Here is an 18830-nt window from a genome sequence, read left to right on the forward strand (position 1 = left end):
GCAGGTACCTTACAGAACTTTATTTGAATATCAATAATGAATGAATTTTAGCCCGCACTGACATTTTTGTGAGTGCGGGCAAGAGTGACTGAAGCAGTAGAATGTACCCACATTCCCATTACCTCAGCATGAGGCAGGCTTAGAGGAGAGAAAATCTTTGCACATCTGCAGCGTGATGACACACATGGCGTACTGCATCAGAGCTGAGAACACAGCGTCTTATAAGACTATTAACATACATCTTACATATTTACAGTCCGCACTGTTTTTTCATACTCTACAGCCTCTCTGTTTTTTCGTTGTTACAGCGGGTCATCGCATTTTGATCTAACCAGTGGAGAGATGGTCTGTAGCATATTTTAACACAGCCCTACAATCAACGAAGAGATGATTACTGTTTCATACCATGGCTTTTTATATATCATAGTTGTTTGCCACTGCTGCTCTCATTACATCTGCCACTGCAACGACCTCATTTCCCAATGGAGCTCGACTTTGTCTCATCTCATATTAAAGGTAGCCTGTGTTCCATCAGTGTTTCTTAACAAAACACTTTGTTCATATACTTGAGGATATAATAAAAATGTTGGCTTTTTTATCAATGAAAACACTTGCAAAGATTTAAAAAAAAAAAAATTAAACATGTTTATTTGCATGCATCACTGTATCCCGCATCTCGGCACATTGGCGAGCAACAGTCAACCCTGCCCTACAAGGCTAAAACACTTCAAAACATATCTGGTCAAAATTGAGTTAGACATCATACTGTGCCATTTTGGAGCCTCAAATTTACTAGTAGTACTAGTTAGTTAGCAATGTAGGTTATCTAAACCTGGTACTGAAAAATATATTTTATACTCCAGAAAAAGAAAAAAGTAACCCAAGATAAACTAGTCCACTAAAAGCAGACAAACATAACTTAGCTTAGAAGAGTAACCCTACCTGCCATCTATGGCCTCTAATGCTAGTAGAATTCATGCTTCAATTGATATTTAAATGTGTTTAAATAATGAATCTTTTATTAAAGTAGTTTATTCATTCAAATAGACAAGAGAGCTGAAGAAACAAATGTTCTTTGTAAATCCTGTGTTTTCCCTCTGCTTTATAGCACTACTATTAGCCAAAAGCTAAACATGGTACAGGAATACTATACTATATGTCAACAATTTCCTAATTCTGTGCTGTTGTAACCTGTATCCAAACTGATTTAAATTTATATATAACTTAAGATACTTAAGATATTATATATAACTTAAGTTTTTTCTTGGTGAATTATAGTTCATACTTCTTGGTATCACCTTGATTTCAGTCATTATGACTTGCATGGATGTACAATATGTGAACATACAACTGGTTATCTATCCACGAGAGACAGAGATGATATAGAAAAAAAGAGACTGGAAAATAAACTAGAGATGTTGGTGAATTCAGAGATCGGCCAGAGGCTGAGCTGCACACACAAACACACTCCCACACGTGTCCGTGACTAGCTAGTTTACAGCTAACAGCTGTACATTTAGTACAGTACATTGGCTGCTTGGAGGAGGAATAAACACAAACAGCCCAGCTGTTAAATGAAGTGAGAATGATCGAATTCACAGATCGAATTTTAAAGAAGCTTCCATCCAGAAAAAAAGAGTTTCAGGAACCAGTTAGACTGTTCTTTTCTTCTTTCTGGATGTCTGACCAAATTGAGCAATCAAGCAAGCAGAGTGCTGCTCAGGGACAGAACCCAGACCCAGCAGACCCAAGGACAGACCCAAGGACAACTCCAGAGTATCTTGGAGATCTTGCTGCAAAGGCAAGAGTCAGTTGAGCCCCTGAGCTGTTATGTGACACACTATGCGTAGAGGGCACTCCTCAACACCATTTCTGTGATTTCAGTTCAGAGACTGGAAGATATATAGTATAAGCATATAGAAGGCAAATCATATAACCACATCAGCTCACCATATCAATATATTCTGCTCTCCAAGTACAACCAGCATAACAGTCTGACCCTTTCCATCTAAAGACACAAGGGAAAGGTTTACTCCTCACAGGAAGACTTTTTATTATTGACTGTTGTTCAATTCTGAACAGAACCAGGTCAAGAAGCAGAACCACATGGGTGGAAAATTCTTATAGTTCCCATTTGGAGCCATGACTGCAATGATTTTAACCCATTCATTTTACCTTCACTTACGATGTCCCCAACACATTTCATCTCGTAACTAATCATGGATGTAAGCGCGTGCTACGCCATACGTGCATGAACGTGACTGGACTATGGAGCAGGATAATATTGAATATACATATAACATACTCAGGGTAGCTTGCATACCACCCTTGGTACCACCGTTTGAGAACCAGTGCCTTCAAGAAATCAAATCAAAATCAAATCAAATCAATTTTATTTGTATAGCCCAAAGTCACAAAGTACATTTGCCTCAGAGGGCTTTACAATCTGTACAGGGAGTGACACCCTCTGTCCTTAGACCCTCGGTTCGAGTGAGGAAAAACTTGCCCACAAAAACCTTTAACAGGGAAAAAAGGTGGAAGAAACCTCAGGAAGAGCCACAGAGGAGGGATCTCTCTCCCAGGACGGACAGACGTGCAATGGATGTCACGTGTACAGGACAAATCAACACAAATATATTGTACAATGACTGATAAAATGACAATGAATTACAATGAATGATACAAATGATTACAGTAACAGATATGGTAGTAATAATGACAGTAATAATATATGTAGTGGGCGTCGTGCAGGATCACAGCAGCAGCCACGATCCACGAAAACCTGCTGGACGATAGAGCACAGAAACTCCAGGGAAGTTTGGTTAGTAACATGCATTAATGAGACATGTCCACAGATGGAGAGATGGAGAGATGGAGAGAGATAGAGAGAGAGAGGGGGGGAGAGAGAGAGAAAGCGATAGAGAGAGAGAGAGAGAGAGAGAGAGAGAGAGAGAGAGAGAGAGAGAGAGAGAGAGAGAGTTTTCGGTAAGGGAGATGTGTGCATCTTCAACCAATACCGTGCCTGGCTAGGCATAACCCTGGGTGGGGTCCCCCGGCAGTCTAATCCTATGGCAGCATAACTAAGGGATGACCTGAGCCAGCCCTAACTATAGGCTTTATCAAAAAGGAAAGTCTTAAGTCTATTCTTAAAGGTGTTGACCGTGTCTGCCTCCCGAACCCAGAAAGGTAGTTTGTTCCACAGAAGAGGAGCCTGATAGCTGAAAGCTCTGGCTCCCAATCTACTTTTGGAAACTATAGGAACCACAAGGAACCCAGCGTCCTGAGAGCGCAGTGTTCTAGAGGGGTAGTAAGGTATTATGAGCTCTTTTAGATATGATGGTGCCTGACCATGAAGAGCTTTGTAAGTAAGGAGAAGAATTTTAAATTCTATTCTAGATTTAATAGGTAGCCAATGCAAGGAAGCCAAAATGGGAGAGATGTGATCTCTGATCTTGGTTCCTGTCAGAACACGTGCAGCAGCATTCTGAATTAACTGCAAAGTCCTAAGAGACTTATTAGAGCAGCCTGATAACAAAGAGTTACAATAGTCCAGCCTTGAAGTAACAAATGCGTGGACTAGTTTTTCTGCATCCGCCTGAGAGACAATGCGTCTGATTTTAGCGATGTTACGTAAGTGGAAGAATGCAGTCCTCGAAATTTGTTTTATGTGGACGTTAAAGGACAAATCCTGATCAAAAACAACTCCAAGATTCTTTACAGTGGAGCTGGAGGCCAGGGTGATCCCATCTAAAGTAACTAAGTCTCTAGAAAGAGAGTTTCTGAGGTGTTTGGGTCCAATTACAAGAACTTCAGTTTTGTCTGAATTTAACATCAAAAAATTGTAGGTCATCCAACTTTTTATATCCTTAAGGCATGCTTGGAGTTTAGTTAACTGATTGGTTGCATCAGGCTTGATCGATAAATATAATTGGGTGTCGTCAGCATAACAATGAAAATTGATAGAGTGATTCCTAATAATGTTCCCTAAAGGAAGCATATATAAACTGAATAGAAGTGGTCCAAGTACAGAACCTTGTGGGACTCCATGACAAACTTTGGTCTGCATGGAGGATTCATCATTGACGTGAACAAACTGAGATCGATCTAAAAAGTACGATTTAAACCAGCTTAGGGCGGTTCCTTTGATGCCAATTCGATGTTCCAGTCTCTGTAAAAGAATTTGATGGTCAATGGTGTCAAATGCAGCACTAAGATCTAACAGGACAAGTACAGAGATGAGTCCTTTGTCTGATGCCATTAGGAGGTCATTTGTAACTTTGACTAATGCGGTCTCTGTGCTATGATGCACTCTAAATCCTGACTGAAAATCCTCAAATAGACTATTGTTATGGAGAAAGTCACACAGCTGATTAGCTACAGCTTTCTCAAGTATCTTAGACAGAAAGGGAAGGTTTGATATCGGTCTGTAGTTGGCTAAGACCTCTGGGTCTAGAGTGGGCTTTTTAAGAAGAGGTTTAATTACAGCTACCTTAAAGGACTGTGGTACATATCCTGATAATAAAGACAGATTAATCATATCCAATAACGAATTACTAACTACAGGTAAAACATCCTTGAGCAACCTGGTTGGGATGGAGTCTAAGAGACAGGATGACGGCTTAGCTGCAGAAATGATTAAAGTTATTTGATGAAGGTCGATGGGGGAAAAACAGTCTAAATACATATCAGGTTTTACAGCTGTTTCAAAACTTGCTGTATCAGAATGCAGATCAATGTCTGTTGAGGGCAAGAGGTGATGGATTTTGTCTCTAATAGTTATAATCTTATCATTAAAGAAGCTCATGAAGTCATTGCTACTTAGACCTAAAGGAATAGATGGTTCAGTAGAGCTGTGATTCTCTGTTAGCCTGGCTACAGTGCTGAAGAGAAACCTGGGGTTGTTCTTATTCTCCTCTATTAATGAAGAGTAGTAGGCTGCTCTGGCATTACGGAGAGCCTTCCTGTATGTTTTGAGATTATCTTGCCAGACTAGATGAGATTCTTCCAGTTTAGTGGCACGCCATTTGCGTTCAGATTTACGTGCCTCTTGCTTTAATTTACGAGTCTGCTGGCTATACCATGGTGCTAGCCTTCTTTGTTTAATTATCTTCTTTTTCAGAGGTGCAATAGAGTCTAGAGTTGTCCGTAATGAGCCTGTAATACTATCAACAAGATGGTCTATTTGTGGGTGGCTAAAGGAAGTAGACAAGTCCTCTGTTACAGTTAGACATGGCATTGAATTCAATGCTGAAGGAATCACTTCCTTAAATTTGGCTACAGCACTATCAGATAAACATCTGCTGTAGAAGCTTCTACACAAAGGCTTATAGTCCGGTAGTATGAACTCAAAGGTTATTTAAAAATGGTCAGACAGAAGAGGATTCTGTGGGAAGACTATTATATTATCAATTTCAATGCCATATGAAAGAACAAGATCAAGAGTGTGGTTCAGACAATGAGTCGGTTTATTTACACTTTGACAAAAGCCAATTGAGTCTAATAGAGAGATAAAAGCAGTACTAAGACTATCATTGTGGTTGTCCACATGAATGTTAAAATCACCTACAATAATTACTTTATCTGTTTTAAGGATCAAGCCTGATGCAAATTCTGCAAATTCAGATAAAAATTCAGAATAAGGACCTGGAGCTCGATATACTGTAACAAATAAAATTGGCTGCGAAGTTTTCCAGGTTGGGTGAGTGAGGCTAAGAACAAGGCTTTCAAATGAATTATAATTTAGTTTAGGTTTAGGATTTATTAATAGACTTGAGTCAAATATGGCTCCAACTCCACGTATTATAATATAGTATAGTATATAGTATTATAATGACTCGGAGGAGTGGATTCATTTAAGCTAACATATTCATCCTCCTGCAGCCAGGTTTCAGTGAGACAGAACAAGTCAATATCATAGTCAGATATTAATTCATTGACTAAGACAGCTTTAGATGACAAAGACCTGATATTCAATAGTCCACATTTAATTCTCTTATTTTGGACTGTTGGAGATGTTGATTTAATTTTTATTAAGTTTTTATGATAAACTCCTCTTCTGTTTGTTTTATCTTTAAATAATGTAGGTGGACGGGGGACAGACACAGTCTCTATACTAAAGGACTGGGTGGGCAACTGCTCTAATGGAGGCGCAGAGAGCGTGTAAGACTGCAGCTCTGCTTCCTGGTCTCAACTCTGGGTTGTCGACATGGGTTTGGTCAACTAATAAACTTGGCCATATTTCTAGATATGAGAGCTGCTCCATCCAAAGTGGGATGGATGCCGTCTCTCCTAATCAGACCAGGTTTTCCCCAGAAAGGTGTCCAATTATCTATGAAGCCCACATCGTTTGCTGGACACCACCTCGACAGCCAGCGGTGAAATGACGACATGCGGCTAAACATGTCATCACTGGTCACATTGGGGAGGGGACCAGAGAAAACTACGGAGTCCGACATCGTTTTGGCGTATTCACACACCGATGAAACATTAATTTTAGTGACCTCCGATTGGCGTAACCGGGTGTCATTACCGCCGACGTGAATAACAATCTTACTGTATTTACGCTTATCCTTAGCCAGCAGTTTCAAAAAAGACTCGATGTCGCCCGCTCTGGCCCCCGGGATGCATTTAACTATGGCCCCCGGTGTCGCTAACTTCACGTTTCGGACTATGGAGCTGCCAATGACCAGAGTTGGCCTCTCAGCGGGTGTGTCGCTGAGCGGGGAAAATCTGTTTGAAACGTGGAGCGGTTGGTGGTGTACCGTGGGCTTCAGTTTGGGGCTATGCCTCCTTCGGACAGTCACCCAGCCTCCCGGCTGCTCGGGAACTACCGGGGGACGGCTAGCTGAAGCTACCTGCGGCTGTACCGCACCGGCTACAGGGGACTGGCTAACTATCTGAGCTACTGACTGTTCGGTGGTGCGGTACCGTGCCTCTAACTCACTGACCCTCGCCTCCAAAGCTACATATAAACTACATTTATTATAAGTACCGTTATCACTAAAGGAGGACGAGGAGTAACTGAACATGTGGCACACAGGACAGGAGAGAGCAGGAGAGGAGAGAGACACCATTGCTAAAGCTAGGCTAGTTAGTGTGGCTAACAGAAACTGGAGAAACTATCAGATTGTAGTTACTAGAGTTCAGAGAGCTGTTTATGCACAGACAGAACAAGTCAAAGAGTAGTGCAGAGATAAGTAGATAGTCGCTGATGAAACTAGCTTAGCTTTTGCTAATTAGAGATGTTCATGCCATGAGTAACCTAATAAGAGGAGAGTTTTCATTACTTTTTATTTTTTTATTCTCGTTTTCGATTCAGTTTAGATTTAGTTATTTTCCAGAGTTAATTTTTTTAAATATTTAGTATGTTTTATAATAAGGTGTGTCTGGCAGGGGCGAGGTTTAAGAAGTTCAGACTACTGATAGTCGATCACCTCATGTCAGGAGTCACATTCTCCACTCCAACTTTTATTCAGATTTTATTCATAATTTATGTTTCTAAACTTTAAGTTTTGAATCAGGACCTTCAGCATTTGGAGGAAGCAGCTGGTGAAAAGTACACGGTGTCACATTTAGTCATCTCCAGCTGCTTTCAGTGTCAGATACATATTTAATGAACATTTAGGTGAACAGAAGTGTCAGATCGGGCTCCATGTGGGCACAAGTTTAAAGCCTCTGAGGCAAAGGCAAACTTGATTGGGACCTCCGTACTTCTACTATGTTTTCCATTCGCTGATGTTTCCATGGGAAGAAGTGAATTCCAGCTCGTACCGTTCATGATCAGATTTAAATAATCAGCTGAACATGATCCGTCAGTTATGTTTACATCTAATCAAATTGTGCAACTACGTCTCTCACTCTGATTAGGACAATGATTCAGCGTAGCTGTTTACGTGCTTATCCTTCAGTAGATCTTAAAGTGCCTGCTGCATCATTTGAGAGCTGCGGATCTGTCAATCATCATCAAAGCCTCCCAGCTGCTCGACTTCTCCTGTGAGGAGCTGATCTCCGGATAAAGCAATCTGACAGATTGAACTGTTTGTATCCTTAAAGCACATCAAACACCGTATCCAGAGCTCCCTGCACCTTAACCTTTATGTGCTACACACACGTGTTGGCTGGTTTAGTCATGCAAAGGCAGGGGAAGTAACTGCCTTCACAGAACACATCGTACATAGTCATTCTTTCTGTGTGCTGTCTCCTTTAGATCTACAATCAAGGCTCCACCATCGAATGAAACCAGGAGAAGACAAAGTTGATGTCCTACCATTAAAGAAAGAAAAAGGGGAACATGCTCATCACAGTAGCCAGTTTAATCTCAATGAGGACATTTCTTTCTCCCCAGCTGTCCAATGAGTAAAGGGGTGTATGTAAAGTTTCAGAAAAACAGAGCAGAACATTTATAAAGGTCAAAGTGAACAGGAAATGCACAGAAGAAGAAGAATCAGGTCAAAAACTGTCAAAAAAAAAAAACATGTAATCGCAGCTTCCTTCGTTCAAGTCTGGCCAGAAAACTTTGCTGCATCTCTCTCCTCAGCATATCCTCCTGTCAGCGTTTCATTGCTCTAATAAACTTATAAAATGTCAAAAATGGAAACCACTGAGACATGCGGAGGAGCCTGCAACCCAGTAAGTAGTTTAACTGTACATTCAGCACGCTGCGCAGAAAAGTAGTTTGTGTGTGGGAGCCTCCGTGTACTCTCTAACTCCATGGAAAAGCGGCAGTAAGCGAGGACATTCGTGACTCCGTCAGGAAACAGCCTGCGCTCACAGTCACACCAGCGGGATGAATCTTTAAAGGTGTGTCGAGCCACTCTGGCTGCCGGCAAACAACCTGAGCTCTATAATTCATCATGGGGGCTGGGGGAGGTATTTTCTTTGAATGTGTGGAAAGATAGAAGAAGAAGAAACATGAGAATCAATGAGGAAGGAGACAAACGAAATGTCGTATCTGCAGAGGAGTGAGGACGGAAGCAGGCAGAGGGATCAGCGGGAGCTGGTGTAGAAAGGCCTCTCGAACTCGCTGAGCTAATTGCTGTGATGGATTGGTCTTATTCCCCAGAGCACGGAGCTCCTGCTCCCGCAATAACACAACAAGATGACTTTGCCAATCTGCACATTAGGCAGTTATGAAAGAACTTTACAGTTGTTGTTGTTGTCATCGTCGTGTTGTGTGAAGGCAGCAGCAGCAGCACCAGCAGCCCACTCAGAGCTGATATTGTAATATGGGAATTGATTTCTCAAAGGAAATCATTCTGGGAGCTCCCCGGCTCAATTTTGCATTTGATTAGTGGAGGTCTATTGTCGAGGTATTAGGGAGTGATCATTTTTTCTGATGTGATTAATTCATCAGCTGTAATATGACTATGCTTACTTACTTTGTTGCCTCGGGCACGCAGGGAGAAGCCAGGAGGCAGCCCACGTGAAGTGAGGCAAGCGTGAACAAACACTCACAGGACGAACAAAGCGGCGCACACACACACACACACACCTACACGCCGCAGAAAGCAGGGCCCTCGCATTAATCAATACTATTCTTAACGAGGCTCAGCTCCGAGCGCTTTCGACTGGCAGCAACACGCATGCGTGCGCACACAACACATTCCTCACAGGGAAGCCCTGATTAAGTCATAGCAGCCTCCTTTCCTAAAATGGAGTGTTGCGTCGGAGCCGAGCTGAGCCGAGAGGAGAGGGAGAGGGAGAGAGGATCTTCAATAACGGAGGAGGAGGAGAGCCTCCGGGGAAAGACCCCTGGAGAGAGCAGTCACATGTACGGGGTACCCACCAGACCACTATCTGTCTCATCACACAGCTACTGTACACCGGGCTGCTCACGAGGGTTACATTAACCGTCTGTGTTTGAGACTGTGTGTGAGAATAGGAGTGAAAGGGAGGAGACGTGTGTGTGTCGGTGTGTGTTTCACATTTCATCAGCTCCGCCGCAGATAAAAAAAAATACAGGACGCCTCATCGACTTCCTCAGAAGTAACCATGAGGTCAGGGAGTACAATGTGGTCTTCTACACTCGATCTGGGCAACAAAGTCAACGAGATGAACAAGTGCTGTTTTCCATGATAACAGGAAGGTCGAGAACAGAGAGAGGAGAGGACTCTCTTTACTGCGCACACACACACACACACACACACACACACACTCACACACACACACACAGTATGTAAACTCACCACTTATTTCATAGCCAGCAAACTCTCTTTGACGTTTTCAGCAATTTGTAAACCTCAAGGGGACAGAAGCTGAGAAATTAAGGGCTGAAGTTACTAAGACATAGCCACTCTCGACTATTCTCAGCTTATCTTCTCTTTTTTCTCCTTCACTGAAAAATAGCAGAGTGATGGAGAAAAGGGGGAGGGGGGGGAGTAAACGGGTGTCTGAAATCAATAGAAGCAGCGGGGTCCTCACAATTAAAATCAGGAAGGGAGACGTAATGACGGGTATGATGGCTTGCTTCATCTGCGGCTGGGAGGAGAAAATTAGCAATCGAAGGCCTCTCTCTCTCTCTGTCTCTGTCTCTGTCTCTCTCTCTCTGTCTGTCTGTCTCTCTCTCTCTGTCTCTCTCTCTCTGTCTTTCTGACTCTCTCTCTCTCGCTCGTCTCTCCAGCACTTGATCAGCAAGCCTCTAATTTCAGGCAACAATCAGAGAGCGTCTCTGCCGCGCTGCATCCTCCAAGAACACAGAGCTCATGTTGGGATACTTCCTCATCAGCCAGGCTTGTGATCTACTCTGTGACTGGCAAGCTGTGGAAATGAACACACACACACACACACACACACACACACAATCTGTTGTGCACAAGTGTTTGTGCAAGCTACCACATGATCGCACATATGACTGGCCGATAAGTTGGCAGTTGAGAGAATTGTAGGTTGGTCGCTTCACCGCTTCAGTCCAGACTGAAATATTTCAAAAATATTGGATTGCAATTGACGTAATTTTGTATCTACATTTGTGGTTCCCAGAGGATAAATCCTACTGACTTTGGTGCTCCCCTAACCGCCATCATGAGGTTGATATGTTTGTTTTTTGCCTCACAATCTTAGTCCTAAAATATTCTGCTATATTCTGTCCAATCTCATACATATATTTCCCTTAATATTGATTAAATATGCAGGCTTTCACGGTGCCCTATTAGCTCACCTGGTAGTGTGGGCGCCCCATGCTCTGCTTGCAGCACTAAGTCTCTGGCACACAGACTGAATTTCACAGAAAGCGTGTTCCATCATATGAACGAATATTTAACAGGAGAACCGACGATCGTTTTACTGTGTGCTGGTGCTGAAGGTGCTACAGCCACGATCAGAGATGCTGAAGAGCACGTTAATCAGACAACAAGTTCAATGATGAATTTAATGGTCATTTTAACAAAAGCGACAGTCAGTGCGGGCTACAAATGACTCCTTAGCGTCAGAGCTTAGTGATCCAGTATATTGCCAACCTCGGTGTCAGTGGTCAGAGCTTCACAGCAGTTTTGCAAAAATAATAGCCTGAGTTGGACAGACATCACAATATGTCCAGATCTCCGTTTTCTCATGAAATGTCAAACTGTCAAATGTTCAAACTATTGAACGAAAGATTTTCAAAATATTTGGTTCAGACATTCTTGTTGCCCTCAGTGTGAATTATAATACAAACATATAGTGATCTCTTGACTTTTATCTAATGCCATATTTAGATCTCAGCTTGTTTCAGGCTACAGACTAACCATCAGGATTGATGCTGACATCTTAGAGAACCAGAGATATCATCTTTGGTATTCCACACATTCTAACTGCTTGGTGCCTACATCACCCACAATGCAACTCGACCACCAACAGTTTGGTCGGAGATAGAGGTGTGCTATCCTAGTAGTAGGCTAATGTAGCTTAACCAAAGTTCAAGCCCTTAATATAATCAACAAAATGCACACACTCCTAGGATGCTACAGCCCCATCCATAAAGTTTCAACATCCTTCCCTCTGCACATCCAGCACCTTTATAAAACACAGATTCTTCCCTCTCAAAAGGTCAGATGAAGAATGACTCACTAACTCCCCACAAGGGTACGTTTTATGTGTCTCATACCAGGGACACGAGCAGAAATCACCAGAGCAAGAAGACTTTCAGACAACAGAGATTTTTCTTTAGCCAAAAAAAAACCTTGCAGTCCTCAAGAGGGTGGCAGGGCCTGAAGCCACCGGGGCATGTGCTTTAAATTTAGCACAAGAGGAGGAAAGAGCAACTACTGTATAATAAGCAGGATAAGAGAATAAGTTGAACTTTGACCCGTCAGCTCCCTTTATAGATGACAGCAGCGACCTTGGGAGGAGTGAGAAAAGAGATTGATGATGGCCATTTTGCTTAATGAGCTCACGAGAGGTCCGCCCCCTCCCTCCTGAAAGGGAGGCCAGTCGCCTCTCGTTCAAGGTAGGAAAAGAAATATGTCAGTGTGATCTGCAGCGAAGTCACCTCTCTCCATCCTACCTCATACACATCAATTACAACAGGAGCAACATACCCTCCATCTATAGGGCTAAGAATAGCGACAGATATGGGTGATGGTGAGAGTCCACGCACGTGTGAGGAACGGGCCAATGAGAAACAGGCTGGGTGACGTGTTTTTTTCATGACATGTCAGGTCGCCTACATGTGGCTTCAACCCCTTCAGCATCCTCACACGCCATCCTTGAGTGCCTCAAACAGAAGTTGCTGGTTGATGGTAAGATAAAAGGTCGCCATGGAAACAGGGATTTTTTTTTTATTATTATTATATTATTTCTGAGACATGGCCACCACAAGGGGAAAAAACATGAGGGGAAACAGAGGTAGAGATGATGATGAGAGAACTGTTGCGAGACAGGAGAGGGAAAGCCAGGTGGAGGGGAGCGAGAATGAGAACCTGCAGGATCCTAAAAACATGTGACGGAGAACAAGAGTGAAAAGCGCTGAGGCAGCCGGAATGTCACCGCCTGCTGTAAGGCTGCGCTCATGGGAAATCATCTGACCTCACAATCTGGGTTACCCCACGTCAGGAAGAGAAAACAAGAGGGGGGGGGGCAGAGAGGGTAGAAAGACAGAACACGTGGGGCGATCATTTGTTTCCCATTTTTGCTCTTTTGCTCACTTTTTTCCATCTTCCTCTCTCTGTTCAGGAGGGAGGGAGGGGGAGGGAGGGAGGCGGGGAGGGGGAGAACACTTGGGTGTCCTCTTTCTTTCATTCTATCTCCGTCTTACCTGGAGTAGTGCAGTTCTTAGATTCTTCACTCTCTATTTCCTCCAGACTGCTGTTGTCCATTTCCTGCAGTAGCCTCCTCCCTCCCCACCTCTCCTGGTCCTCGTTGCTGTGGCTGGAGACATCGAAACCTGGAAACCATGTTTGTCACAATCAGAAGTCTACTTTCAAAATAGATTCAAGGGCGTTTTGAGTGCAGCGAGATGGGACATTTTCGCACAGTTGAGTGTCAAACTGTGATAAGAAAGCAATTACTTTGAGGAACACGAGCATGCATTCATGAAAGAGCCCTGAAAATGACAAAATGATGATTTATACCAGAGAGTGTCTGATCAAAGAATAAGCAAAATCTGAATACAAGCAATCAGAATAAGAAAAGTAGAGATTTATCATCAAGTTGCATCATCCATCTTCACTTCTCAACCCGTCTGGACCTCGTGTTGGTACCTCTGTGCACCGGGAAAGAGGATGAGGAGACTGTAAAGCCGGTCACAGGCGGAGAAAAAGAGGGCAAGGTGAAATGCTGAATTTGCGAATTGAATTTGAGGTCAATAGTGGCTTGAGTTTTTTTAGCAGGAACACAATGCTAGCTCGGCCACTTCTGCGTCATTTCATGACGTGTTCTGATTGTTTGTAAACTTGAATCATAGCAGAACTTTTTTGGATTATTGTTTAGCCTCTAAAACGTCAGGAAATAGTCAGAAATCTCCACTATCTGCCTTAGAATGTGATGTCGTCAACTGTCTTGTTTTGCAGTCCAAAGATATTCAGTTCAGTGTCACAGAAGAAGACTAAGAAAAGCAGCAAATATTCACATCTGACGAGCTGAAACTATGGTGATGAACTGTTTATAAAAACAGCTGCAAATTCATTTTTTATGTCGACTGACAACTGACAGTGGCAGTTCTACGAACATTTCTCTGAGCAAGATTTCAGCATCACATCTTTGGAGCTTTTGTTACAAGTACAAACTACTGACCCAAGAGGTTTGATAACCTGTCCTGATGTAAAGTTCATTTTCTGTGCCTGCTAATTAAGCTCATGAAGACCAATGACGTATCAATCACATCTCTGTGGACAGACCTCTGTGGACAGACCTCTGATTATTTACATTACGGATTAATCTGTTGATCATATTTTCTTGATTACTTGAGCAATTCTTTAAAAAGTGTCCATCAAACCTCCTCAGACGCTGATGGAAAGTCTTCTTTTGTGCTACCAACAGTTTAAAAGCCGTGAAGCAAATCCTCTCTTCAATCTAATAACGCTTGGTGTTCGTGCTCAAAAAATGACTGATACTATTATAACTGATCGTCATGTGAACTCTCTCTGTATGAGTAACATGTTTGTGTCTCTGGATGTTACAGGTAGCGTGTGTCGGGCAGTTGTATTTTTAATGTCCGGGGTCGTCCTCTCTGTCACATTAAACTTTGATTCTTCGTGTACAAGTGGTGTTGTGAACAGCTGGAGGAGTGCACCACAGATGTGTCAGTTTGGTGTCTCCACCCAACAACCCCCTCCCCACCCTCCCTTCTTTCCCCTCGCCAAATCATACATTGAAGGGGGAATTTCATGATTTTCCAAAACAAAATCCTCATGTGTGTGTGTGGGGGGGGGGGGCTACAGCGCAGCTCACAAAGTGGGGCTCCCACTGTGGCTACATCTGCACATTCTTCAAGAAAGCAGCAACACCAATGAATTCATTTCATACTTCAGAGAGCCCAGCAGGAGCACGCTGCCCTTTCCACCCTGCCAACCACAAGTCTGGCCTAAGAGAGGGATTCAGATAGAATTAAAAAGCCAAGTTATTCAATAGTCCTCAGGGCATGGCTGAACTTCTCACCTGGCCTTACCTTCACTACACCACACACACACACATACACATAGCAGCCACAGCAGCAGCAGCAGTAAGGTTTGCGTGCCAGAGCTGTAAAACTGTTCCCTCCATCCTTCTATCTCTCGCTATCTTGCACACACAGTGAAGAAGAAGAAGAGGAGCAGTGTGGGAATGATTAATGCGCCACTGCCGAGGAGGCGTTGAGTTCTCCGCTTCCAGAGCTCCACAACATCAAGCTCAATTTAGCAGAACTTCATTAGGCGCATCATAAATAATCAACTTTAATTGATATTCCGGCAAAGCTGATTAAGAGTTAACAAGAACACAATGGAGACGAGGGAAATGCATTAAAACGCCCCGGTGTCGTCTCCTGTTCGCCTCTTTAATTTGGATCACATGCAGAGAGAAGCACTGTTGCATTTCCATATAACCAGGATACGCAGTGGGGAGGAATGAAGAAGAAGAAGAAGAGAGAGAAAAATTAGTCCCACTGATGATGCACAAATCATCAGTGTATGAATATTCATGCAGGCCTTCTGTCCATGGAAAGTGATAAATGCATCTCACTTTAGCTGACGCTGACTCAGTAATTAAGTCAAGTGTTGTGGAGGGTGGCGGGGTGGGGGCACCGTCAGAGACAGATAAAAAGGAAGGCATCAAATTAAACTTCACACGTGTTTGCTGTTAGGAAGTGATGCACTTACTTATTATCAGGTTCCATCTGATTGCATTTAGATGCTCTGGCAGTGCTAATCATGGCAGAGACATGCCAGTGCAGCAGTGAATTCAAAGTCAAGAGAGACACTGTAACCTGTGTGTAGGTGGAGGCTGGTACATATATACCCTGGGGCTCATTGCCCTGATTTCACTGCTCTGCAGCTCAAACACCTGAACACGCAGGAGCCTCTGCATCCTTCAGCCTGTAACCAGCCTGTTGTGTACCTGAGTGACACCTTGACAGCTGATATTTTGTGAGGCTATTGGCGTGGAACACACTTTTATGTGTTATGTAAATGTTCCCAAACATAAGGGAAGATTTTAGTGGAATATTACAGAGTGAAACTTTCAGGAAGATAGGAAGAATAAATTTTAAAAAATGCAATTTTTGCAACACATGTGAAGTAACACTAATTTATATGTTTGTGATAAAATACATCAAATGACAGTTAACTGGAGAAATGTTACTGTGTCAGTGGTGGTGGTCCGGTGGGGTTCAGCTCCCCTTCTATCCGAACAGGAGCCGAACAAACAGCTCAAATCCTCACCTGAATTTTCCGCTAAGTAGGAAAACCCCTTGACGACCAGCAGCAAGCCTCCGAACAAACAGATCTGTATTAAAACCAACTCCTTTCGCTTTTTCCGTCTGGCTTTCACCTTCTTCTGGATCGGCATCACTTGCGCCGGCCGATTCCGGAGTCGGATACCCGGCAGAGACATCCCCTCTACCGCCGCTGCCACATCCATGCGGAGCCCCGAAGTACTAAAAAAAAAAAAAAGCCAAAAAGAAAAAAAAAAAAAGCGAGCAAGCTCCTTTAATTCCCAGGAAATGGACTTATCTCCCGGGAATGGGTGAAAAAGTACAGGGGAGGGGTCTGAGGGGAGAGGAAAAAGGAAAAGTTGGAAATGTGGACCGCCGGGATGCTGCGAGGCTGTGCGGGGAAAACAGCGAGCTTCTGGAGCCGGAAGAGCCGCTTTTTGCTTCTTATGTCATGTTGAAATGTGCTTTACCAAGTAACACAGGACTGATGCACGGGCACGAGCACGAGCACTCCATGGATGCGTCCGTCTGCTGAGAGAGTGAGAGAGGGGGGGGGGGGGGGTCGAGTAGAGAGAGAGAGAGAGAGAGGAAGGGGAGAGAGAGAGGGGGGGGGGGGATAGAGAGGAGAGAGAGAGGAGGGAGGGAGGGAGAGGGAGAGAGGGGGGGATAGAGAGAGAGAGAGGGGGGGGGAGATAGAGAGAGAGAGGGAGGGAGAGAGAGGGGGGGGGAGGGGGGGGGGGGCTGGAGGATAGAGAGGGGGGAGAGAGAGAGAGGAGGGAGGGAGAAAGGGGGAGGGAGGGGGGGAGAAAGAGAGAGGTATTGAGAGAGAGAGAAAGAGGGAGGGAGGGAGAGAGAGAGAGAGAGAGGAAGGAGAGAGCAAGAGAGGGAGAGAGTGAAAGAGGGAGGAGGGAGGGAGAGAGAGAGGGAGAAAAGAGGAGATGGAGCAAGAGAGAGAGACTCATGTACTTTTTGGTATTTCCATTTGATCTCATGTTCTGTTAAAGGTGCAGTGTGTAGGATTTAGTGGCATCTAGTGGTGAAGTTGCAGATTGCAGCTGACTGAATACTCCTCGCCTCATCCTCCCGTTCCAAGCATAAAGGATAAACTACGTTGGCAGTGAAACTCATGGAAAACAGAAACACCCAGTGTTTGGTTTGTCCGTTCTGGGCTACTGTAGAAACATGGCAGTTCAACATGGCGGACTCCGTAGAATAGGACCCGCTCCCTATAAAGTCTCATTCTAAGGTGACAAAAACATATTTATTCTTATTTTCAGGTTAACATACACATGTGAAAACAGAGTTATGAATATTAGATTCCATATTTGTCAATATATCCCCTGAAACATTACACAATGGACCTTTAAAGTTTATTATCATATATCTACATGATACATATTTAAAGCTGCAACAAGCTGTAAACACAACAATCACATTGTATCACGTCTCATATTATCGATATGGTGAACATGTTACCAAACTGTTGCCCGCTGACATATCTAGATCAGTGTTTGGTTTGTCCGTTCTGGGTGGACTCTGTAGAGGACCCACTCCCTCTGTGGATATAAAAAGCTCATTTTAAGGTGCCAAGCAAACAATTCCTATTTTTAGATGATTATACAATACTGAAAACACATCTATAAAATTTTTATTCCATTTCTGCCCAGATCCTCGAAATATGACACACTGGACCTTTAACTTGCAGGTTGCAAAATCACGACAGTGAACTAACAGACTGTGCTGTAGAGTCAGGTGATAATTCTCTGCGTCTGTTACTACGAGCAACACCTTTTACATCATATGTAGCTATTTTTCCAATTCTTTCCATTGTCCAAAGTCTAGATAAAAAATGTGCTGCAAGTTCAGATACAGATTCACTCTTGGGAACAGATCATTGATTCATTTGGTTCAGTTTGATTTGGCTCTTCATCCAAAGTTTGACACCATCATGTATTTGACATAAAAGCTTCATAAAATAGGTGTTTATTATTTAATATGAAATCATTTGTTTGGTTAAGGTGAAAAAACAGAATATATTAGCCTTTCACTGCCCTCTCCTGGGAATGCATTTTATTGATATACAGTGCAGCAGCCTGGACTTGAAGAAAAGTGCATACTAAAGTGTTCTTTGCTGCTCTGGACTCAAAGCACTCAGCCATTCAAACATACACAAATCCTGTGGGCTGCAGCCAAACTACACTGATGCCGTCCAGGGTCAACTACATCTTGTACAAATAATAACAATAATGTCATCATTCTAAAGCATGTCAATATGTCAGCCAAAAGTGGATGCCATTCCCTCTGAACATGGATAAACAACTCTTCTAAAATAAGAGTTGGAAGTCTCACTGCAGCCGATCATTCATCAGACCCAGCACAGATTAGATGTAGTATTTTCTTTGGTTACACAATAGTAGTTAGGTCATATGGATTGATTTCACTTAAGCACGTTTGTCTATTCGCTCAGTGCCTATCAGGAGATAGACCCAAGATTTCACTGTGTGTCTGA

The 18830-nt window shown here is 43.2% G+C and overlaps 1 protein-coding gene across 2 annotated transcripts in view; it reads right to left on the reverse strand.

The window, feature by feature from the left end:
• Positions 1-16848, reverse strand: part of LOC104926633 (sodium/potassium/calcium exchanger 3) — a 56428-nt gene extending 39580 nt beyond the window's left edge. For both annotated transcript variants that reach the window (XR_003463467.1, XM_027286115.1), the window contains exons 1-2: positions 16329-16848; positions 13229-13357 (exon numbers count right to left, since the gene is read on the reverse strand). Coding sequence is in view for 1 of the 2 variants with exons in the window: in XM_027286115.1 (XP_027141916.1) it covers positions 13229-13357; positions 16329-16527 (328 nt within the window). In the remaining variant the exon portion in view is untranslated. The remainder of the gene's footprint in view (positions 1-13228; positions 13358-16328) is intronic.
• Positions 16849-18830: the final 1982 nt, after the last annotated feature.

Source organism: Larimichthys crocea, chromosome I (assembly GCF_000972845.2).
Source record: "Larimichthys crocea isolate SSNF chromosome I, L_crocea_2.0, whole genome shotgun sequence".
NCBI classification, from domain to species: domain Eukaryota; kingdom Metazoa; phylum Chordata; class Actinopteri; family Sciaenidae; genus Larimichthys; species Larimichthys crocea.